This window comes from Eubalaena glacialis, chromosome 3, assembly GCF_028564815.1.
Source record: "Eubalaena glacialis isolate mEubGla1 chromosome 3, mEubGla1.1.hap2.+ XY, whole genome shotgun sequence".
Lineage (NCBI taxonomy): Eukaryota > Metazoa > Chordata > Mammalia > Artiodactyla > Balaenidae > Eubalaena > Eubalaena glacialis.
The window spans coordinates 81,249,707-81,273,177 of NC_083718.1; the positions used below are offsets into that span (position 1 = coordinate 81,249,707).

The following is a 23,471-nucleotide window of genomic DNA, read 5'->3' on the forward strand; positions in this document are numbered from 1 at the left end:
TTTTTTAATCTTTAATTTTTTTAACCTTTAATATCCCTTTAATACCTACTTACAGCTGTTCTAGATAATATGTAATGATAATAGTACAAAACTAATTTCATATCAATGTTTGTCCTATCTCAAGATGTCCTGCAGGGAGGTCCCCTGTTCTGTGTTACTTGAGAACCGTTAGGCTCCAACTGCCAATATCACCATATCTCACTGATGCTCTTGACAGTATTGTTCTAGAACCCCTCCCACTTTTGAGGATTACCCACTATAAAACCAGGCACATAGGAATAGGAGTCAGGAAAAGGAGAGGGCAGGTTGAATCACAGGAAATGAAAGCTCTATATCAGTAAAGGATTTCTGAAACTTTAGAATCATGCCCCCCCCAAAAAGATTACTCTGTAGATCTCACTTTAAGAAATATTGGTCCCAAAGTCATCTTTTATATCTACTCTTTTATAAATTAAAACTTCTTTTGCAGTAGTAATTTGCAATTGAAGAAGCATCATAAACTTGAGTACTCCCGCTCTTAAGAATATAACTATGAATTCCCAGAGGCTCTCAGAATCCAGTTTGAAAAACATCACCCTAGAAAACACCTGAAATGCAAACTGAGGTCCAAACTGAGAGGGCCGCCAAACACAAAAAGCAAAATTAAAGCAAGGAGCAGATGAATAACATAAATTGGCCAGGAATGGGGAGCATTAAATCTTAGAAAATGGCAAAAGAAGTATGAGACATATGATTCTAACCAACCCTGCCCCTGAGTATTTCCAAAGCTTCGGATCTAAGATTTTTATTTCCTCAAGTCCTTTCTCCTAACACCAGCCCATTGTGCTCTTAAACAAGTTCCCAAAGATGAAGGAAAACTTAAAATTTCTTTCCTCCGTTTCACCGCATAGTTCTCAGCTTCTCCCTAACTTTCCTGTTGCTTGGTTATAATTATAGCTTTCTATTCTTCTAACCTTTTAGTGATTCTCCTCTAGGCAATCATTTACAGTGATTTCCAGCCCCATCCTCCAAGCTCTAGAGCATTTAGCTATTCTCATTTCAAAAGCCTGAAACTCATTAACTCCTAACAAAGTAATAGATGTCAAGTTATTATGCTTCCTAAAATTATAGCACCACAGAATGGTGATATTAAATAGAAAAAAATGTGTCCCTTCTTAAAACCTTTTAATGCTTCCCATCACCTCAGATAGGAATCTGATAAGTACAATTTCATGGACTAAGTCTTCCCAACTCTCCCATACCTCCTCAGGCTCTTACCATATCAGTCTCACCAAGCAAAGCAATCAAGTCTCAGGCTAGAGAGGCACTTCCTGCAAGTCAGGCACCAATCGGGGGCTACTTCACCATTCCTAAGGGAACAGAAAGAACTAGACCTGGGCTAGGAAGGAAGCATCTCCCTTGGGCTCCCCATAACATGGCCTCCCCCCTCCCCCCTAGCCTATGTCCTGAAACCGACAGTGACAGACACGTTCAACTCCCACTCTTTATTGGGACAAAGGAAGAAGAAGGCAGACCAACACCACAGGCCCACCCGCCAGGGGTGTCCAGACTTCAGCACCTAGTACAGCATGAGTATATCATAAATACAGGCAACATGGGATGGGTGAAGTGAGGAAAGGTTCCATACACAGGAAGAAGCCGAGAGGCCCTTCCAGTCTTGGAAACTGAGGCATATACTATACTGGCACAGTCCACTTACAGATGAAGAAGATAGAGGGGGGCTAGATTTCCATTTTGCAGATAGGGAGCTATTCCCTTCTGCAGATTGGAAAGAGGAAAGAGATTGCATGGAGGGAAATGCCTTTTTATACATTTGGAAGAAGAGCAGATTTCACCTTATAGATGGGTATGGGAGGGAAGGAGGAAAGTTTATTTTACATGTTAGCAGAAATGGATGTGGGAGGAAAGTGTCATTTTGCAGACAGGGAAAGTACTTCGGGGATGATCAGTTTACATGGGGGAGTGTTCACAGGCCATTCCATTCCCAGGTGACAGGAGGGAGAGAGGTGCAGGAAAGGAAAAGGTCCTAGGCCTAGAGAACAAGAGAGGTGTACCCCACAGGCACCAGCCCCTCCACTCCATCCTTCCCACAGCGGAGCCAGTCCTCATCCACAGTGGCGATGACACGCAGCACTTCCCCATGCCGGAAGCTCAGCTGGTCAGGTCCTGCAGCATTGTGGTCACAGAGAGCTCGGACTGCCCTGTGAGGAGCCAGAGGGAGATGCTGGGATGAAGTGAGGCAGGGGTGCCCAGCTGTCCCCAGCCTCACCTTCCCACTGTATGGTATGTCCCTGTTGGTTCAGCTCAGTAAACATCAGTTGGGCTCTGGAAGAGACATGGGGACCATCTATCAACATGTTGATTCTATTTGGGGCCCCAGCCCTCTCCTGAGCTCCAAACCCACTCTTTAGCTGCTTATTTGACGCAATTTGCACTTCTCTGGTGCTTCAAGTTCAACATATGCAAACTAAATGACTCATCTTAACCCTCCAAACCCATCCCCTTGTGTCCCCATAGTGGTAAATGGCATCACCTTCCACCCAGTTGCTCCTGGCAAAAACCAGGCTGTCTCAGTCTTTACATCCAATCGATCACCAAAACCTGTTTGGTGTTTGTATCTCCCACCACTCCATTTATCTTTCTCTTCAACCCCACTGCCATTGTCCTCATTTAGGCCTCTATACTTTTTCTCTGGACCACTGGCATATGATCTAACTGGTGTGCCTGAATCTTGACAACCCTCTCCAGCTCCATTCTCCAAACAGCAGAGAGCTGTTTAAGTCTAAAACTTAAAACAAGCAAGCCTATCATCACCAGGCTTAAGACCCTTCAATGGCTCCCACTGCCTTGGAGTGATGTCCAGGTTTCTTAGCTGGCCTACTGAAGCCATCAACCTCCCTAACACCGCTGCCAGCATCCTCCACTCCAGCCACAACTAATCATGTACTCATAGTTCCTCACTTACCACACCTGGGCTTCTCCACCTTTGCATCCTGTTCCTTCAGATCCACACCCCACACCATCACTAGGCCTTCTCTGAGTCCCCAGACCTGGGGAAGAAGCCCTGTCTCTATGGCTCCATAGGACTCAGTCTTCCTTTCCTAGAGTCTTACCCACACAGAATTGTAAATGCTCGTTTATTCACTGGTATCCCCACTGGAATACAAGCTCCTTGTGGGCAGGGACTCCAACAGGTTTTCCTTTGCATTCCCTCCCCCAGCATAATGCTAAGCACATAGTAAGTACTTGAAAAGTACTTGAATGGAAAATCAAGAAGCCTAATTCAATGGATTGAGAGAACCGAAGCCAGACCCTAAAGTCAACGCAGCCCCTCGTACCAAATTAGAAGACCCCACTAAAGAGAAGAACAGTGCCCCAGTGGACACACGTGTGCGTTCGTATACACATACAGTAATAAAAGTTACCACTAACTGGGCACCTTCTGTGTGCCAAATGCTTTTATATTGAATAAAATCACGTTTAGTCTTCATGACAACCATAACAAAAGTATAAATTATCCTCTTTTTACAGAGAAAGAAACTAAGGTTCAGAGAAATTAGTGTCTCACCAATAATAAATAGCAAAGATGCAACGCAAACCAAGCACTGCCTGACTTTACAGCCCAAGGCTGTTTACACCGCCTCCCATCCGCTCTGTGAAGACAGAGAAACACATAGGTATAACACGCACACCGCTTTCTCCCCGACCCTCCTTACCTGTGGGTCTGCGCTGTGCTGGGTGCTGAGACCTCAAGTTCCTTAGGAGAAGAGGGAGTCTCGGGAGGTGCCCCCCGCTTCACCAGAGCCAACACACTCACTGTCGGGGGCAGCCAGCTGGATGGTCTCCTGGAGGAAAGGATGCAGGGTCACAGAGGTCACCCCACCTCCATAAAAAGAACCCAAGTACCCAGGACTTTGGAGGGAGGAAGAGGCTGAGGGACGCAACTGTGGTTCAAAAGAGGTCAGGAGTTGGTCACTGCTGACGGCAGAGTGGCAGTTGTGGGACAGTTACCTTTAGGGTGACTAGGGAGGTGACAACGAACGTCTACAACACCAAAAACCACAAAGGGACCTATGGAACCAGCAGGCTTAGATCCAGAGGGTCACTAGAGAGTACCTGAAGCCATTAAAGAGCTACCAATGGTCAAAACCTAGAGCAGGAGTTGGCAAATTTTTTCTTCTTTTCTAAAGGGCCAGAAAGTATTCTTGGCTTTTGAGGGCCAAGAGGCAAAATGGACAATATTATGCAGGTATTTACATAACTGTTAAAACTTAACGACTTAAGAATATAACCATTTTTACTTCAGGGCTGTAGAAAAGCCAGACTGTCAACCTCTGACCTAAAGGATCCCTACCGAGTTTCAAATTGGGGTGACTGAGGGAATTCCCTGGCGGTCCAGTGGCTAGGACTCGGCGCTTTCACTGCTGGGGCCCGGGTTCTCAATCCCTGGTCCAAGAACTAAGATCCCACAACCCGCGTGGCACGGCCAAAAAAAAAAATAAACAAATTGGGGTGACTGAGGGCTCTGAGAGGAGGTCAGAGGTCATGGAGAGGACCAGGGACCCCATTACCTGGACTTTGGGGCTCCACTCTCAGTTTCTGTGAGGCCCCCAGGCACTCCAAACAGTCTCCCCAGCCATACGCCTCTGCCTGGTGCAGCTTCCTCTGCGGGCAGAGACCTCTCCTGTGGGACCTCAGTTGCAGTCCTGTGATGCCTCGATCCCCACCGGGGAAGAGGGAAGCCCTCGGTGCCGCCAGAGGCGTAGACCTGGGAAGCCTGGGTCAGCTGCTCCCACCAGCTGCCTGGGGTAGGAGGGCTTGAGAGGGCCGAAGGGCCTGGAGGGGTCTCCCCAGAAGCCCCCCGGAGGCTCTGGGCCAGCCGACCCCCCCAGTGCAGCATGGCTTGCACAGTCTGCTGCAGGGCTGGAGGCGAGCCTGGGGGGTCAGGGGCCTGAGGCAGGCCCAGGGGCAGGTGGTGGTGGTGCTCAAAAAGCAGATCCAGGTGGAAGGTGAGCACCGACAACGGCTGCAGCAGGAGCAGCAGCTCCGTGGACAAGGAGGGGCAGCCGCCCCGGGCCAGGGAGAAGAAGCCGGTGGGCAGGTACAGGAGGGACAGCAGGCCTGGGAAAGAGCAGGCTAACATCAGCCTCTGCTCTGGGCCTAGTCCAGAGCATCAGCCCACCAATCAGCAAACATCCTCCCAGGCCTCTTCCTATGCTGGGCACCGGGGCAGAGAGAAGGGGACACGGAGGGGTGCAGAGCTGCCACATCCCCGCCTGTGTGGAACCACGGCCTAGAGAGGGAGACGCACGTAGAACGTGTGGTGACAAATATATAACGAAAAGGAGGACTTGAGAGCCATGGGAGCAAAATGGGCGGGCGGGGTGGGGAGTGGGGGCAAGTTAGCCTAGTCTGAGGTGGGGGTGGAGCCTCGCTGAAGAAGGACCCAAAGGAAGAATGAAAGTTAATGAGGAGGCAGGAGGGGCAGGAAGCCCTATTCTAGGTGGAGGGACAGTAAAAATAGGGCCCTGGGGCAGGAAGAACAGGAAAGGAAGACTGTCACAGGACCAGGGAAAGCCCCAGACCTGAAGGCAGCGAGCAGAAGAAGGCAGAGGCCAGATAACCAAGACTTTGGAGGTTACAGTGAGGATTTGGGTCGTTTCTCCTATGGACAATAAGACTCCTTGAAAGAGTTTTAAGCAGGAGAGTAGTAAGATCTGGCACCACGGGGAACCAACAGAAGAGATCCCTTCCCCCACCGGCCCCAGCCTAGCACCCCCATCCTCTCCCATCTGAGCCTCTGACCTGCATCTTCCTGGAGACTGGAAAACCACAGCTCCAACTGCTTAGTGCTGGGGGAGAGAGGAGGGAACAGAAGTTCAAGGAGGTGGAGGACTCCAGCCCCCTGTGGGTGGAGGATGGGAGATGAGACTGGAAGAGGGAAGGCCTTCTCTGGGGACATGGGGCACCCACCATGTGTCCCACCCATGACACTCCTGTCGTCCCCAGGCCGTGGGAGGGATGCCAGAAAGAAGGCCACTCACTTGAGGAGGCCCAGGATGAAGGCGTGGAAGCGGCTACGGCTGCTTCTTAGCAGGGCTAGACGGCTCACCTGGCCATACAGGGTTCCGAGGGAACGGGCGCTGGAGCCTGAGGACACAGGGCGCAGTCAGCCAGGCCCAGTCCCTGCCCCCGCCCGCCCAGCCCCACACTCTCCCCCCTTCACCTGGCTTCACAGACGCCTCCACCACGCTCCAGGGGCTGCTCCGGCGCTGCCCAGTGATGAGGTCTTTCCGGAAAGGCTTCAGCCCGTCGGCCACCAGGGCATGGAGGGCCGGACAAAGGGTGGTCAGCACGAGGTGCCCCACATCTGGGCTCAGACGGCTATCCCCCAACTGGGCCTGGAGGCAGTGCAATGGGCATGGGTCCAGAGATACCTCCAGCCTTCTCCCCGCCGATTGTTCCTGCGCCTCAGAGCTACATTCACCTCCTCAACCCCAACGCCCTTCCCACAGGCACCTTCACCTTCTGCACTAAGTTCCGGGCGGCCCCAAAGTGCGAGATGATTTTATCCACTGAAGCGCTGACGGCTATCAGGAGACCTGGGTGGGGGCCAGGGAAAGGAAGAAGCGTCAAAGCCCCCTGTCTCTCCCTAGGCAAACCCCAAGGGACTTGGAGAGCCCAGTTTACACAATTTGACCCTGAGAGAGGAAGGCCTAAGCGAGGGGAAGTTGATTCCCAAGCCAAGGGTCAAAAGTCAGGGTGTCCTACCTTTTTTTTGCTCCTGCAGCTGGCCAGTCCCACTCTGGGCTTCTGCCATCCACAGTCGCTGGTCCCGGGGGACGCCGGTGAACGACCAGGAACTACGGACTGGGGTAAGGGAAGAAGAAGGCAGTGACACTTACCAGGGGTTACCCCAAGGACTCCAGGCTTCCGCACGGGTCATCTCCCGTGGGTCTGCAGCATTCCTGCCCTTGAAGTCTTGGGAAAGGGAGCACAGGGCTGGGTGGAGCATAGGGCAGCTCAACCCGGGCTCCCAGAGTGAAATCCTGCACATATCTCAGCACTGACCTCCTGCTCCCCACTTCCCGGTTCCTATTTCCCTTCCTCACGGCCCAGCTCCCACCTCCTCGATCCCGGAAGTCCCGACGTGGGGCAGCCGCGCTCACCTCCCGCCTGCCAGGCTGGGGCCTGTAAGGCGGGAGATGACAGGGCGAGGGAAGGGAGGGGCAGCCTTGTGCCCGCCGCCCGGGGCCCTCGTCAGGTCCGCAGGGACCCAAGGAGCACGTGGGGAGCCTGGACCAATGGAAAGACAGACAGACGGGAAAGGGAGGAGAGACGGGGGGAGAGGAGACCCAAGGATTGGGAGGCTGGAAGGCGCCGGAAAGGGGAAACCGGGGTCCTGCGCCAGCATCTCAGAGGAGGGCGCCCGCTGCAGCCCACGTGGGGCTGGCCCCATGGAGAAGGAGTGACCAGAACCCCTTCGGCCAATAAGCTCAGCGAACTTCACCCTCTACCCTTCCCGAACAAGGTGGGGATCAGGCTGGAACTGCACTGGCCAGGGAATTCCACAGAGGGTGTGACCCAAGGTCCTTACCAATGGACTTGCTGGGACCCCCTTAAACGCATGGAAGCCTGCTAAGCCCGTATCCACTATGCCCGGGCCTCGAGGGAGAGTGGCCGGGCCACGCAGCCGGGAAAGCAGCAACCTTCGCCCAGCACAGGGAGCCAGCAGGGCCAGACTCCGCAGTACCAATGAACTTAGAATCCGCCCAGGTTGAAGGGCAGGACCCAGACGGGTAACCCCGGAAAAAAACTGAAAAATCGGTCTGGGCGAGGATGGGTGGGGCTTTGGAGTGGGCGGGGCAGCCCCGCCTGAGGCGTGGCCCGCGGGGCTGGCCCGGGTCCGTCTTACGTAGCCTGGGAGGAGGCGATGGGCTCCTGGTCCAGCGAGGGGCCTTCGGCGGACGAGGTGGCCGTGGCAGCGGGGGGGCGGGTACCTGGCGGAGTGGGGAAGCCGCGGCGGGGAAGGTGCTACTTCTGGGAAAGAGCGGGGACAGCAGCAGTGCCAGCTCAGGGCTGGCCAGGCAAGGCAGGTCCCCCCTAGCCGGAGGCGAATAGGCCCCCACCGGGGACAGGCGGACAGGCAGCAGCTGCTCCTCTGGGGGACTCGGCGCCCCCAGTAGCCGCAGCCCAGCGCCGGGCCAACCGGCCAGAGGCGCCAGGAGCAGAGACCCAGCTGCGGCCGCGCCCCCACCCTCCAACAGGGGGCGCCCGTCAGCCGAGAACCGGAAAACCAGAGGCTGAGGGAGCAGGAGGGGACCGGCTGCAGGCGGGATTGGCGGGGCAGGTGCGGAGGGGAAGGAGGCCAGCGGGATGGGCAGCCAGGCAAGGAGGGGCGGGAGAAAGAGGGAGCAAAGAGTTAGTCCCGTAACCCAAGGACCCACCCAGTTTCCCTTTCCCTGAGCGCTCCCTGGTAGAAGGGGACGGGAAGGATGGGTGACACAGAATGGAGGGGAGACAGGGGTTCGGGTTGGAAGCTTTGGAGGTGTGGGCGAGGCCAAAGCCCAGCCCTCCTCTCGCTACCTCCTGTGGCCTCTTACCCTCAACGCCGGCCTGCGGGCCTGGCTCCTCCGGCTCCTTTGCGGCTGGGGCCTCCTCACCAGCAGCTAGGCTCCCCGCCCTGCCCTCTTCGGGCTGTCCCTCTGCTATGGGCTGCAGCCCAGGTCGGTTCTTCTTCCTCCGGGGAGGGACGGGTGGAGGTGTGGGCCGGGGCGGGACCAAGGCCCAGCCAGCTGGGGGGTCTCGGGGCGGGACTGGCGGGGGCGGGGCCCGGCTTCGGGACCTGAGTTCCTTGAAGGTGGTGACTTCCCGGGGAGGCGCCGGGGAGCCACCGAGCGACCCCGTGGGGGGCAGCTCGGTGTCTGGCGAGAAGACGATGAGCCAGTCACTGCGGTCTTTCTTGGCCTGCGGCACGAGGGGCAGCCCTGGGCCCCGCTTGCGCTTCTGGGCCAGCTCGTGGAAGGATGTGATTGTCCGGTGGGGCACCGGCTCCTTGATGACGTCACTTCTCCATCCCCCATCAGTTTTCCCTGCATCTGTTTTGGAGCCAGTATCAGTTATTCCTGTATTGGTCTTCCAATCGGAGTCGAATTTTCCAGGTTCAGTTTTCCAGCTAGAGTTAGTATTCCCATTTACTTTCCAATCAGAGTTATTGTTCTCAGTGATTTTCCAGCCAGCTTCAGTTTCCTCTTTGTCAATTTTCCAAATGGGGTTGATTTTCCAACTGGGTTCGGTTTTCCCAGCATCGATTTTCCCATCATCAGCCTCTAGGAGGTCAGAGGTAGGGAGGTCCTGCTCCTCAGCCTCATCCTCTTCCTCTAGTCCTGGGGAAGGCAGGTCCTGGCAGGTGGTCAGGGCATTGCAGTTGGAGTCCAGGCCAGGGCCAGGTGGAGAGGAAGCTTCAGAGCAGGAATCAGGAGAGCAACAAAAGCTGTCTGGGGAGCAGGCGCCTGGACCTGCAGAAGCCAGTGGGGAGCCTTGCTCCAGAGGAATGATGCTGGGCTGAGGGTGGATATCCTCATTGCCAGGGAGGTCCCTGGAGTAGACCGAGATGGGGGACTCATCAGGGCTAAGATCTGAGCAGGAGCTGAGAGAGGAGGAGCAAGCTGGGTCCGAGGGAGAGGCAGCCCCCTCTTCGTCCTGTGCTGGGTCCTGCTGGTTTTCTAGGCCTGGCCCATGCTCCTGGCAACATCGGCAGGGAACGGCTGGGCTGTTGGAATTGGCGTCCACCAAGGTCCCGCTGCAGGGGCCCTGGCTCTCCTTGCCCCCAGTGTCCCCTGGGGGAGGGGATGTGCTCAAGGGCCCCTCCCGAAGCTCCGGACGGCGGGACAAGTGCAGGCCCAGAGAGACATGCTGGAGGTGGATGTGGTTGAGGTTGCAGAGTAAAGCCCTCTGAGGGGACAGCATGGTGCCAGAGGCGACGGGGTGGCCTCTAGAGAATGAGGAGGAGCAGGCCTCTCACATCCACCTACCTGGCAACCGCAGCTGCAGCCCTAGAAGACAGGGATGGTGAAACCCAGCCAGTGAGGGAGCGGGCCGCGGGAAGGACACGGCGGTGACTGACGGCTGGGGCAGGCCTGGAAAGGCGCCTTGGACAATATTTAAATGAGATGCAAATAGACATCGACTGGCCATTAGTTTCCGCTGCAGTGTTTGCAGGTGGAGTCGAATGTAACCCCCGGGAATGGGGCGGGGAGGGTCAGAGCATGCGGCTGCGCTCTCGATCTCCTTGGAGGTGCGGGGGCTTGTAAAAGAATGGGGCCCAGAATGGACTCCGGGTCCTCTCTGCTGCAATCTGGCCCTGCTCCCCAGCCTGCCCCTCACTCCCAAGGGAAGGGGTCAAGGGACGCCCCGCCCAGATGCTCTGAAATTGGGTGGTGGGGAGGCTCGTCTGGCTGGTTGAAGCAGGAAAGGGGCGGGCGTGGGGGAAAGGACGGAGCAGCCGTCATCATGTCAACTCCGCCTGGCAGGCCAGCCGGCACAGACCCCGAGCTCCGGCCTCCAGCCACGGTGCACGTTCACCCTGCTCCGAAAACCAGCGCGTCTATCCATTCTCTCCGCACTTGTCTCCATCATCCAGCTACCACCCCACCCCTTCTCTATTCATTTTTTACCGCTAACCTCTCTTGCCCCACCCCGCGTGCCCAATCCGTCCATCCACACCCACAGGACGAGCCATCCTCACCAGGGTCCTCCTGCAACCGCTCCAGCGTCTGCTCCTTCGCAGCTCGGGTCCCCGCCCGGCCCGCACAGACTGGAGGGGAGGGGGGCTGGGACAACCCGCTGCCAGCGCTGCGCAGCCGCGCCCCTTCACGCATGGGCGTGGCGTGGCTCAGACCCAGCCCCCAGCGCTTGACGTCTTGCCTGTGTCACCCACCCAGGCCCGGCTCAATGGCTTTTGATGCGTCCTAAGCTTTCAGTCCCAAGAGGGTCCTGAAGCCAAGGCCCGAGGTCCTCGCTTCCATGCAACTGCCCCCGACCCTGACCATTCTGGACAGAGCTGCGCCCCTGGCTGGCACAAGCAGGAACAGAAGAACCACAGGTTAGACAACAATTTATTGAGAGCCTCCCCTCTCCACCTTCACAGTCTCTAAGTCACTTTTTCCGCTTGTAGATCTTGTTTGCTAGCCCCAGGAAGATGGCTGGGGGCAGGGGAGCAGCATACTGCTCAATGAGACCCATAATGCGGCTGTAACTGTGCTCCTCGTACTGCGTGAACACAGCCCGAAGATTCATCTCCTCGTATAGCGCCTTTACCCGGGCCACCTTCTCGGCCTCCTTCTGCCCATAGTTCTCCTGAAGGATTGGAGGCAGGAAAATGGGCTTATTAATCTCTCCCCAGCACCTCCAGGTCCACTCTCCTCCCCCCATCCAGATATTCCAGAACATCTCCAATGCCATTCACTCCATTCCTGCCTCCAGTTTCAAGTGTCTCTTAGTATCTAAGATCTTGAACCTCCCCCTCCCCTTCCCAAATGCTCAGACAGTGGCTCAGGCCTCAGTTTCCTCTAGCCCAGGGTTTCTCAACCCCTGGCACATTTGAAATTTTGGACTGGATAATACTTTGTGTGGAAAGCTACTGTATGCGTTGTAAGATGTCTGGCAGCATCTCTGCCCTCTACGCACTAGAGATACCTGTGGTACATGCACACACACCAAGTTATGACAACAAAAAAGTCTCCCGACACTGCCAAACGTCCTCGGGGGGGGCAAAATCACCCCCACTGAAGAACCACTGCTCTATCCCCTTTTTCAGCAGCTCAGGGATCCACAGCCCTCTCTCAGGCACCTGCAGGATCTGGCGCTGTTCCGGAGAGGCCCGTTGCAGACACTGAACCACCAGCCAGCTGCACTTGTTGTCCTGGATGTCAGTGCCGATCTTGCCCGTCACACTGGGATCCCCAAAGAGATCAAGGTAATCATCCTGGGTGGGGGCGGGTGCAGAAAAGGAGGAATGAAGAGGCACCAAGGCAGGGAAGGAGGAAAGTAGGAGCCTTTTCTCTGCCAGTGCCTCATGCCTTCCTACCTGAATCTGAAAGAACTCTCCCATCTCCAGCAGGATTTTCTTGGCATTGGCATGCTCCTTCTCCCCATCAATGCCCGCCTACAGTGAAAAGGGGATTAACAAGCCATACACCAGAGGTGCCTTCATCTTCCTGGCCGCTTCATTCCACGAGGTCTTGCCCCAGTGCAGCCCCCAAATCTTCTCTCCTCTCCTTTCAGACATCCCTGGCTTCCCTGATCTAGGAAGTCCTGACTGATGGTCCAGCCCCTATCCCACTTATTTTAGCTAGGTCTTCCTGCGAGTCATAGCAGAGGTGAATCCATTCTGGAGGCCCTCAGACTATCTCTTCTCTCACAAGGCTCAGTCCCTGAGTCACTCTGATCCTTCTTCCTAATCTTTTTGCCATTTCCAAATTCTTTCAGGATGAAAAGGAAACTTGGAGAAGGTCAGCATAGACAGTTAATCCCACTGACCGCCTCCGAATCCAGTCTCCTCCCTCTCAGCCTGAATTATATCCTCCCCACTCCTATCCGTACTCAGATGGAGGATTTATTGTTCCCCCTTGATGGGCCATCCACATTCATATTAACCACTCAGTTAATTTTTACAGTAGTCCCATGGGTGGGGATTTTTATCCTCATCTTACAGCTGAGGAAACAGACTCAGAGAGATTAAGTAACTTGCTCAAGATCACACAGCCATTCAGTGGGGGCACCAGATTGTCCAAAGTTGTCTGCCCTGTGGCCTCCTATCCAAAAGCCCACATGAGCAGGGCAGCGAGGGTGGGGAGGCTCACTCACCATATACATAGCAGCAGCTACAGGAAGGTAAAAGGAGTAGAAAGCCGTCTTGTACTTGACAATAGATTTGTACCTGAGTACAGGGAGAAGATAAACTCCTCAGAAGGATAATGCCCCCGCCCCAGCCCTCCCTCACTGTCCAGATATGGTTCCCATTGTCCCTCACCTCTTTTCAGTGAATCTGCCAGGATCTACATTGCCCTGGGGGGCCGTGATGAGGTCCAGGGTCTGTCCGATCTCAGTCTGATAAGAACTCTAAGGAAGAGGAAAATGGCCCATGACCTGGGCTTTCTCCAGGGCTGGAGAACCCTGAAATCTTGGGCCCTACATCCCATACCAGTTGACACCTGGGCAGTCAGAAAGACAGCAGGAGGGAGAGAGGGGCCCAAGACTCAAGGCCCATCCAGTCACACACACAGTCCCTTCCCACTCCTCAGTCACAGAGACACAAAAGCCCCTCTCGCCACCACCACCCTCCCCAATTCCCTTCCTCAATTATTTCCCCATCCAGGCAAACCGAGGTATCTCCTTTGTCCCGAAACAAGCTAGACGAGAATGTCCTACAGAGGCCAAGGCTACTGTGGGCAGCCTCTGGGCACTGAGCCCTGGTCTGCAGCACACCTGCAGGAAGAGCTCGATCAGGTTCATATAATAGGGCTGCTCCCGGCAGTAGAACTTCAGCAGGCGGTAGACACATGCTTCCAGAAGGAAAGCATCATTGATTGCATCCAAACCTATGCCTGGCTGTCAAGGACACAGAAAAACAAGCAATCAGTCTTTGGCCTAGACTCATACCAAGAACCTGTAACTCTGAACACCTCCATAGGCTCCACGTGACCATCTCCCTGTGGCCTGTTCCCATGCCCACCGCTACCTTCCCGCCCACTTTACCTTCTGATACCAGCAGATCTGGCCCCGTCGGGTGAGGGAGGAATCCATGATGTCATCTGACACCACGAAGAAGGCTTGGAGCTAGGAGAACGAAACGTAGAGTAAGAGCCCCAGGGCTCCTTATTACTGTTCCTTCTACCAGCAACAGAGCTGCTGCTTTTGAGAATCACTGAGCTGGGAAGGAAGGTCAGGATGAGGAAGCCGAGGACTTTTTTTTTTTTTTTTTTTTTTTTGCCACACTATGTGGCATGTGGTATCTTAGTTCGCCAACCAGGGACTGAACCCGTGCCCCTGCACTGGGAGCGCGGAGTCTTAACCACTGAACCACCAGGGAAGTCCACCAAGGACTTTTCATCTGTGCTGTGGGACTTTGGAAAGTTACATGACTTCTTTGGCTCAGGCTTCCAAACTATAAAAAGGGACAAAAACTCCCTTGTTTTCAAAGTAAGAGACACAACAGATCTCTGACATCTCCAGACAAGCAGCCCTAGACAATCCCTGGTATCAGGGAGATGATGAAACATCTTCATATACTGTACTCTCTCGCCAAAAACTTCAGTGAATGCTTCAAGTAAGATTTCTTCATGCAATTTGACTTTACATGACTTCTGGAACAAAAAAGGCTGTTCCTGTGTCCTCCCCGGGCACTCTGCTTACCTACTCCAGTGACCAGGAACAAAACCCCACCTCAGGGAGCTCATTTGGGAGTGCAGGTCTAATAGGATGGAACTGAAGTCTGACTTCTGGTAACTTTCACCCATGGGTCTTAAACATCATCAAAGGGCTTACTCTTCTGAGTGCCAGCCTACTTGAAGGTACCCAAACATGCTGGTTCCCCACAGGACTGTGAACTCCTTGGAGGCAGGGCAATGTGTTTGTCCCCCTGGCATTCCCAGAGCCCAGCACAGCATGGTCCCATAGTGGGTGTGTCATAAATGTTTGTCTAAGAAATAAATGAGAGAATGAAGCACTGTAACGTCCCCCAGGATACTTCCTGCAGTCAGGCTACACATTCCGGCTCCTTCAAACAGCTTTTGAAGACATGGTTTTTGTTTTCTCTGGTTTTTTTGGCTGCACCACGCGGCTTGCGGGATCTTAGTTCCCTGACCAGGGACTGAACCTGGGCCCTCAGCAGTGAAAGCGCCGAGTCCTAACCACTGGACCGCCAGGAATTCCCCGAAGATACAGTTTTTAAACCTTCACCCCACCCTGATCCCTGCATGTGCTGTAGTGGATCTGCATTGCTCACAGGAAGTGCCCAACACCACCCACCAGCTCATGTGTGGGCAGTGCAGAAAGGGTTATGGCGATTGCTGCTCTTGTGCCAGGCAAAGTCCCTGGGGAAGGAGGCATCCATCTGCACCTTGACCTCTGACTTCGCCCTGGGTTGGGACCTGGGTTTTCCACATTGGGGCCACACGTTTTATCTACAGTGTGTTTATTTGGAGTGGCATTGTTCCCCTGAAGCCACAGGTCTGCTGCCTCCCCTGAGTGATTACAAGGGCCATCTGGTTTCAACCAGCACCACTCAACCAAGATTGTCTCCAAAGGGCATTCATTCTGTGGCCTCCCTCAATCTTCTCTGCCCCCCAACTGCACTTTCTATTTGTTAGGAGAACTTTAAATCTATAGGGATGGTACCACAGTACCAGGTTGAGTTTTTTTAGTCCTCTTCCCAGGTATGTGCTATAGTGGGAAGTAACGGGAAATACACCACATTACCTATGTAGCATCCTTACCAAAATGTTTACCCTGATTATTTCCTCATGATATTAATCAGGCTGGATTGTGAGATACTCTACCAAATAACTGGCCTGGACTTTAAAAAAAGTCAATTGTGATAGAGGAAGTATTCTAAAGACTGGAGAAAAACTACCAAATGCAATACGTTACTCCTGCTTGGATCCTAGATGTTAAAAAAGAAAAAAGAAAAAAAAACCTATAGTGGACAATTGGGGGGGAATTACAAGTATTTAAATATGGAATATACATTAGATAATATTTTAGTACCAATGTTAAATATCTTGGATGTTGCTATGATCTGAATGTGTCCCCCACCAAAATTCATATGTTGAAATCCTAACCTTCAAAGATGATGGTATTAGAAGGTGGACCCTTTGGGAGGTGCTTAGGTCATGAGAGTGGAAGCCTCGTGAAAGGGATTAGTGCCGTTATGAAAGAGACCCCACAGAGCTCCCTTGCCCCTTCCACCTGAGAACATAGCAAGGAGATGCTGGCTATGAACCAGGAAGAAAGCCCTCAGCCGACCATGCTGGGGCCTTGATCTTGGACCTCCCAGCTTTCAGAGCTGTGAGATATAAACTTCTGTTGTTTATAAGTTACCCAGTCTGTGGTATTTTGTTATAGCAGCCCAGACAAAGATGTGATAACAGTATTGTGGTTACATAGGCAAATGTCCTCATTTTTAGGAAGTAAATGCTGAAATAGAAAAATAAGAGGTTGAAGGAGATGAGGTAGAAGTGAAAGGAAGATAGAAGCAGAAATTCTAACAAAAATCATCCAAAACAATGGTGGACAGTTCAAATGGAATCTTGGGGAAGTGACAGCAGTACAGCTGCGTTTAAGAAAACACGGGGCGGGGGGGGGGGACTTCCCTGGTGATGCAGTGGTTAAGAATCCGCCTGCCAATGCAGGGGACACAGGTTCGAGCCCTGGTCCAGGAAGATCCCACATGCCACGGAGCAACTAAGCCCGTGCGCCACAACTACTGAGCCTGTGCTCTAGAGCCTGCGAGCCACAACTACTGAGCCCATGAGCCCATGTGCCGCAACTACTGAAGCCCGTGCGCCTAGAGACCATGCTCTGCAGAAAGAGAAGCCACCGCAGTGAGAAGCCCGCACACTGCAACAAAGAGCAGCCCCTGCTCGCCGCAACGAGAAAGCCCGCGCAGCAACGAAGACCCAACGCAGCCAAAAATTAATTAATTAATTTTTTTTAAAAAAAAAAAACATGGGAATTTCCTGGTCGTCCAGTGGTTAGGACTCGGGGCTTTCACTGCCAGGGCCTGGGGGTCAATCCGTGGTCAGGGAACTAAGATCCCGCAAGCTGCATGGCACGGCCAAAAGAAAAAAAAAGAAAAAGAGAAAAACACCCCCAGGTGCACCCAGTGCGGCTGAGGTTAACAGCAACCAATTCTACCAGGTGAGCTGTTGGCCCCTCGCGCTCTCACCTCCCTCTACCCCACAGCTCTGCCCCTCTCCTCCTGCCCTTCCCTCCTTGCCCACCCTCTGTGTTTATGGGCTCCTCGGCCCCTCCCGATCCCTAGAAGGGCACCAGGGGCCCTTCACCAGGGGCCTCGTCCTCAGTGAGGCCATCGTCCTTCTACCTCCTTGGAGGCAAATCCCTATTCTCCAGCCCCATCTCTCTTACAGGCTCCAGATTGGAATTTCCAACACCTGCAGGACAGACAGCTCCGCCCGATCTGCTCATACCGAGAATGCGGTGTGGCCGACTCTGAGCTCGTCACGTCCTCCCTCGGGCCAGCTGCTCCTCTCCGCAGGCCAGAATCACCTGTCATTCGCCAAGCCCTGAGCGTCTTCCCTCCTGGGCTCACTGGCCCCCTCCTCAGGGCCTAGCACCACCCCCCCCCCAAACCTGGTCCCCCTGTCGCTAATGAAGACTTTAGGCCAGGCCAGCAAACCATACACCTTCAAGGGCCAAGTGAGCTTGGAGACGGGAAGATGTGGGGATTGGAGCAAGATAAAGACAGACCCACACATGTCCTGTCTTGGGAAAGTGGCCTCAATTCAACTTCAGCCAACTGTCGCTACATGGGACTCTGGACCCAGATCTAGCAATTTTCCAAGTAATGCTAGAAATCTGGTGTTTTATGTGAAATCTCTTCTTTGTTAGATTTAGGGACCTTAATTTTAAAATATTTTCGAAAACTACCAATGGGCTTCCAGTTTTCAATCTTTGCCACAGAATAACCTTCTAGAAGAACTAGCTTACTTCTGCAGCTGTCCTCTGCTCAGAGGAAAGAGTTGACAACTTTATGGCCAGTTCCAAGGCCCTGGCCCACAGCAAGTCTACAGGTGAAATATGTACCTACTGACAAAAGACTTTCCCCACATTTGTTAACCCTTGGAGTAATTCACTAAGTCTGGCTGCAGCACACTAGCGGCACAGAAACACAAACAACCAAGAAACCAAGTTTCAGGCCCATCCCTCCTTGCCCCACCCCATCCTACCCAGGGTACCCCCACTCTAAGTAAACCTCGTCTTCTCCTGCCCTTCCCCCTCCCTCTTACCAGTTCCACACACCAGCCCACGGTCAGGGCCCGCCGGAGACTATCAGCATCCTGCTTCCTGGGCTCCACCAGCTCCCGGAACGCTACCAGCACTGTCAAACCCCGATGGTACTTGCCTCCGATGGCATTGTACTCCAGGACCTGGGGGCAAGGGCAGAGGGACAAGGCATCAGGGTCTACAGAGCAGCTATTCTGAGAGTTCTCCTTGCCCTTTCCCACTTCCAACCACGAGACCTAACTTTATCCTCCTCAATCCCTTCAGGCAGCCTCTGGAATTGCTATTCTCTTGGCTTCTTCCCAAATCCTGGAGCACAGCTAGAAGTTCTCCATTCCCCAGGCTCTCTCTGCATTGTCTTCTTCAGTACACTTAAAGGCTCCATACTGGAGATTAAAAGCTGCTCCCAAACCCAGGACAGGGCTTGAAATGGGCGAAAACTCTGTACGTGCTACTGATAGGGACAGAGTAAAAGGACAAAGTAGGTGATTATACAATTAATTCCACTAGAGGACTGTAAGTAATGAAAAAAAGTATGGGAGACCCCTGTAAGTTAATGATCACCGAAGAAAGCAGGTTTGCTTAACCACAAAACCAAGCAGGCCTGCTCAGCAACAGAAGCATGAGACATGCCCCAAAACAATAAAACAATAGTGGCATGAGACCCACATCCTGCCCAGTGAGTTCAGTCAGTTAATGACCCCTAGAACATGCTCTCTGCACACACAAAAAACAATTTATGGAAAGGCGACATTTCAATGTAAAAGACCCTCATTCAGGTACTGAGACCTGAAATAATTGTTCCATAGTGCCACGACAGTCCTGGCTTAAACATGTAGGGACAAGAAAACTCCCCTGCCCAACCCGGAGGAGGAGGTGATGATGAAAGCGTGACGTCTACTCAAGAATGAGGAAGAAGGCGGTCTTGTCCTCCTCCCCACTTTTCCTTTGATTATAAAACTGTAGCCCACGAAGTTCTTGGGGTGCGGCACCCTCTCACCCACCGGCTTGTAAGCCTCACAAGCGTTCTATTCTAATAAATCACTTCTTTTCTATCACTTTGCCTCTTGCTGAATTCTTTCTGCACTGAGACATAAAGAACTGGAGCTCCTCAGAGCCCCCAGAAACACCACCTAGCGGTTTCACTATGGGAATGGCTGGCGTGCTCACATCTCTCCTTCACCCCATCCCCAATTCTCCTAACTTCCCCTTCACAGCCCATTCCTCCTTTCTCAGCCACCTCCTCCAACCCACAGTTCAACCTATCTGCAAATGAAAAGCCTCTTTCACTTTATTAAAGGCAAGCCCCCTACCCACAGAGTTGGCCAGAGGACAACTTGGAGGGGACTGAGGTTGGGGAACCTACCCCCCACTCCTCCAATGGCATCCCCTCCTGCTGGGGCTTCTCATTGTGCCTTCTGCTGCCCTGCTGTCAACCAGATCTAATTCACTGGGAAGACTTCCCTTTTAATCTCCATCCCAGTGTAGACAGACTTCCTTTTCCTTAGTTCCCCTCAGACAAATGAGACAGCATTTACAAAAAGAATTACTAGATACTCCAAAAGAATAAAAGAATTAGGCAACTTAAGTATCCCAGCAGTAGCTCCTGTTCTAGAGCAGGGGTTTCCGATGATACACTAGCTTCACTCAGGCCCACTTCAGACTGCTTCCTCCCAGGTCCCTGCCAAGGTAGCACCTTATGATTTCTGGACACCTAATTCCCTTTCTCAACAAAACTAAAGACTTACCAGGTTCAAGGCCCTCCACCCCCATACAAAGCAGTCTGGCTGGCTCAGCAGAACCATAAAGCAGGATTGATCAGCTGACTAAATATACCTGCCCAGGCCCCACGCCCTCCAGAGTGGACCCAGAGTCACTCAGATAAAAGCCTGCTCTCATACCTGTCAAAAGCCAGAGCTGGATCCCACACATGCACAGAGAGTGCAAAGGTTCACTCTCTCAAGTCGTAAACCCCTCACCTCCTTGAGTCGGGCAATAGCATCTCCTGTCTCTGGGTGTCCAATGTCCTCCTCAGTCAGCACCCTGACAATCTGGGAGAAGTGCTGGATAAAATCCTGCCTTTCTTGGGCATAAACATCCGATTTCTGGTCTCCATTCATTCTGAGGGAGGAGTAAAATGCTCTGACAAGAGGGAGGACAAGTCAGAAACCTAATCAGCTGCTCCCCTCCCCAAGGCCCCTCACCCCGCCAAACTCACCGAGGCTCCTCTGTCCACGCTTGGCACCAGCAGCGGGCACTGTGCCAGGCCCCCAGGACTGGGCACCCATGCACCAGGGAGGGCCGCCGTAGGGAACCCAGCCACCTCTCCCGGGGCACCCAGCAGGGGGCTGGCAGCAAGAAGACACCCACAGATCTCAGCCAGCGGGACAGGGGCAGCATGGGGGGTGGCACAGGGAGGGGGCATCGAGCACTCCCTGCAGGAGCAAGCACCAAAGGCAGATGCACGTTGTCAGCTCCCCAGGTCACCCTCCAACCTTTTACCTCCATACCCAGAATGCCCCACTCTCTTCTGGGCTGAGCTTGAGGGCATTTACAGAAAGAAACGCAGGGAACAAAAAGTATGGCTGGGTGACCAAGACTCAACTCATCACACTTAAAATAAGACGGCTAGAACTTAATGCCACCTAACTTTATCCGGTTGAGAAACCGTCAACGCCTCCTCCAGGGAGCCTCTGGAATTGCTACACTCTTGGCTTCTTCCCCCAAGTTCTGGAGCACATGATAGAAGAGTCCAGAGTAAAGGACCTCAGGACTGGGGGCTGGGAGGACCCTTAAATCACCCTATTTTATGGAGGTCAAACTGAGGCTCTAGGAGATAGGAAGATACCTGGGGAGTGTCAGTGCTAAATCTAGAACACAGGTCTGCCCTGGTAGGCGGGGAGAGGGGAGCGCAGGCTCTGAGATGCCTCAAGAAGAGAAGTGAAAGCGGAACCCCTGGGTGCTATGGACATGTAGCCTGGGGCTCTGGGACTGGGCGTCCTGAACCTCACAGACCTGGGACTGCGCAGACAGCCTCGGAGCAACACTGGGTGGGTGGGGAGGGTTCGCAGCAGAAGAGCAAAGCAGGGTGCAGTTATCCTGTGGGGTTCCAGGAAAGCACATGGCAGAGTTCAGGAGTTTCTGCACATCCACAGTGTCAGTCGGTCCCACCAACCCCCAAAACGGGGGAACTCTAACACAACAGACTGGACCTCCTGTGCCTTAAAGTATCGCTACAGAGGTAAGGCCGAGTTTCTAGTCCCTGCCAGCCCTCTACCTCTCTCACCTGTTCCTGGACGCCAGTTGCTGCTCCAGATAGTTGGCTGGGTACTCCTAAAAGCCGGACCGCTCGGCGCTCAGCTCCCTGGGACCAGTAGTTCTCGATCTCCTTTCACTCTAGGCAGAAGTGCTTCATTAGACTACAATTCCCAACATGCCATAGGAGGGACAAAGACCACGCGATCTAGCGCTGGCTGGCTGGGCGGAGACGAGCCACACTGATTGGCTGCTTCCCCTCGTATGAGCATGAGGCCCTGTAACCAACAGCCAATGGAAGGGCTGCGCTCAGGGCCGGAAGTTAGGAGGAGCTGGAGTGGGCGGAGGGTGGGGTGAGGATGGAGGCAGCCGAGGTGAAAGCGAAACAGTTTGGGAATTCCCTGCACCCTAGCTCCGAGCTGTCACCTTTACTACGCACTTAAATTTTCATTATCTTCCTGTGCAGTTGAGTGGCACATTACTAAAAACCCAGCCGGACCAGCTTGGTCACTTACAGGTTGTCTAACTTAGGCAAATCATTTAACTTCTCTGAGCCTCAGTTGGCTTCCTTGAGACTATCTTCCCTCATGTGTTAAATGAGGATAACACTGTGATATAAAGTATATAAAGTGCTTTAAGTGCTCAAGAAAGATAAGACTCAGCAGAAACTAGAAACTTTACCCTTACACACACACACACACACACACACTGCTTACCCACCCATCATGGGTAAATATAAAAGCTAAAACCATGAAAGGCTTAGAAGAAAGCATAGGGGTAAGCCATCATACCTTGGATTTGGCAATAGATTCTTAGATGTGACACCAAAAGCATAAGCAATAACAACAACAAATAGATAGATTGGAGTTCATCAAAATTAAGATCTTTTGTACGTCAAAGAACACTATCACAGGAGTGAAAAAAAAACCCTACAGGATGGGAGAAAATATTTGCAAATCATACATCTGATAAGAGTTTAATATCCAGAATATATAAAGAACTCCTAAAACTCCACAACAAAAATACAAACAACCCAATTAGAAAATGGACAAAGGACTTGAGTAGACACTTCTCCAAAAAAAATACACAAATGGCCATTAAGCACATGAAAAGATTCTCAATACCATTAGTCATTAGGGAAATGCAAATCAAAACCATAATGAGATACCACTTTACACTTAGTAATATGGCTATAGTAAAAACAAAAAAATAAAAAACCTGAAAATAACAAACATTGGTGAGGATATAGAGAAGTTGGAATCCCCATACATTGCTAGTGAGAATGTAAAATGGTGCAGTCGCTGGGGAAAGCAATTTGACGGTTCCTCAAAATGTTAAACATAGAATTACTATATGACCCAGCAATTCCCCTCCTAGGTATATACCCAAGAGAAAACAGAGAGGCAAACAAACTTGTACACAAATGTTCGTTGCAGCATTATTCACAACAGCCAAAAGGTGGAAACAACCCAAGTGTCCATCAACAGATGAATGGATAAACAACATGTGGTATATACATAAAATGAAATATTATTCAGCCTTAAAAAGGAAGGAAATTCTGACACATGATACCACATGGATGAATCTTAAAGGCACTGTGTTAAGTGAAATACACCAGATACAAAAGAAAAAATACTCTATGATTCCACTTACATGAGGTATCTAGAGCAGAGACAGAGAGTAGAATAGTGGTTGTCAGGAACTGGGGAGAGGGAAGGATAGGAAATTATTGTTTAACGGGTATAGCGTTTCATTCTGAGAAGATTTTAAAAGTTCTAGAAATGGGTAGTGGTGATGGTTGCACAACAGTGTGAATACACTTAATGCCACTTAGCTGTGCACTAAAAAAATGGTTAAAATGGTTATTTTTATGTTAAGTATATTTTACGACAATAAAAAAATTATTGCACCTACCTAGAGTAGAACTAGAGAGAGGTCCAGGAAAACATCATTACATAGTAAATTACAACCCGGGTGAGGAGGGTGTGACATTGCTAACATTTGGCAAGGCTGGGTTGCTAGGATGGTCTGCCTCCACCTTTGGACAGGAGTGCATAAGGAAAAAATAGGAACCTCAAAGGAAATTAGAGATCAGGTCAATAGAACCTTGGGTGCTAGGAAACTCCTCAAGGAAAGACACAAGGCTGAAAAAAAAGAAAGTCTCACTCCAGTTTCCCCATCCTATACCATGA

General features: G+C 52.3%; 2 protein-coding genes, 1 long non-coding RNA gene and 1 pseudogene across 12 annotated transcripts; 2 read left to right on the forward strand and 2 right to left on the reverse strand.

The window, feature by feature from the left end:
• Positions 1–1,469: 1,469 nt before the first annotated feature.
• RUSC1 (RUN and SH3 domain containing 1) lies at positions 1,470–9,984 on the reverse strand. 8 transcript variants are annotated; one of them, XM_061183344.1, is made up of 10 exons: positions 8,604–9,984; positions 7,916–8,326; positions 6,772–6,870; positions 6,526–6,602; positions 6,227–6,401; positions 6,045–6,150; positions 5,806–5,852; positions 4,572–5,121; positions 3,717–3,845; positions 1,470–2,201 (listed from the first exon to the last, which is right to left on the reverse strand). In XM_061183344.1, exons 1-10 carry the CDS (start codon positions 9,967–9,969, stop codon positions 2,033–2,035), a joined length of 3,129 nt encoding a protein of 1,042 aa, XP_061039327.1. In that variant the 5' UTR covers positions 9,970–9,984; the 3' UTR covers positions 1,470–2,032. The 8 variants fall into 8 exon arrangements, with proteins under 8 accessions (XP_061039327.1, XP_061039326.1, XP_061039328.1 ...); XM_061183343.1 differs by having other exon boundaries at positions 6,520–6,602; XM_061183345.1 differs by lacking the exon at positions 7,916–8,326.
• On the forward strand, positions 7,346–19,082 carry LOC133086784 (uncharacterized). Its single transcript, XR_009700350.1, has 4 exons — positions 7,346–7,531; positions 10,944–11,104; positions 11,819–11,977; positions 17,151–19,082. It is a non-coding gene; the product is annotated as an uncharacterized LOC133086784 (long non-coding RNA).
• LOC133088919 (putative uncharacterized protein RUSC1-AS1) lies at positions 10,247–10,918 on the forward strand (annotated as a pseudogene).
• Positions 11,100–21,392, reverse strand: FDPS (farnesyl diphosphate synthase). Of its 3 annotated transcripts, none has more exons than XM_061183353.1 (10): positions 21,311–21,392; positions 20,004–20,166; positions 18,030–18,170; positions 13,759–13,839; positions 13,489–13,611; positions 13,034–13,122; positions 12,868–12,940; positions 12,089–12,166; positions 11,852–11,986; positions 11,100–11,358 (listed from the first exon to the last, which is right to left on the reverse strand). In XM_061183353.1, exons 2-10 carry the CDS (start codon positions 20,142–20,144, stop codon positions 11,158–11,160), a joined length of 1,062 nt encoding a protein of 353 aa, XP_061039336.1. In that variant the 5' UTR covers positions 20,145–20,166; positions 21,311–21,392; the 3' UTR covers positions 11,100–11,157. The 3 variants fall into 3 exon arrangements, with proteins under 3 accessions (XP_061039336.1, XP_061039337.1, XP_061039335.1); XM_061183354.1 differs by having other exon boundaries at positions 20,004–20,145; positions 21,311–21,391; XM_061183352.1 differs by lacking the exon at positions 21,311–21,392 and adding an exon at positions 20,243–20,523.
• Between the last annotated feature and the right edge of the window lie 2,079 nt (positions 21,393–23,471).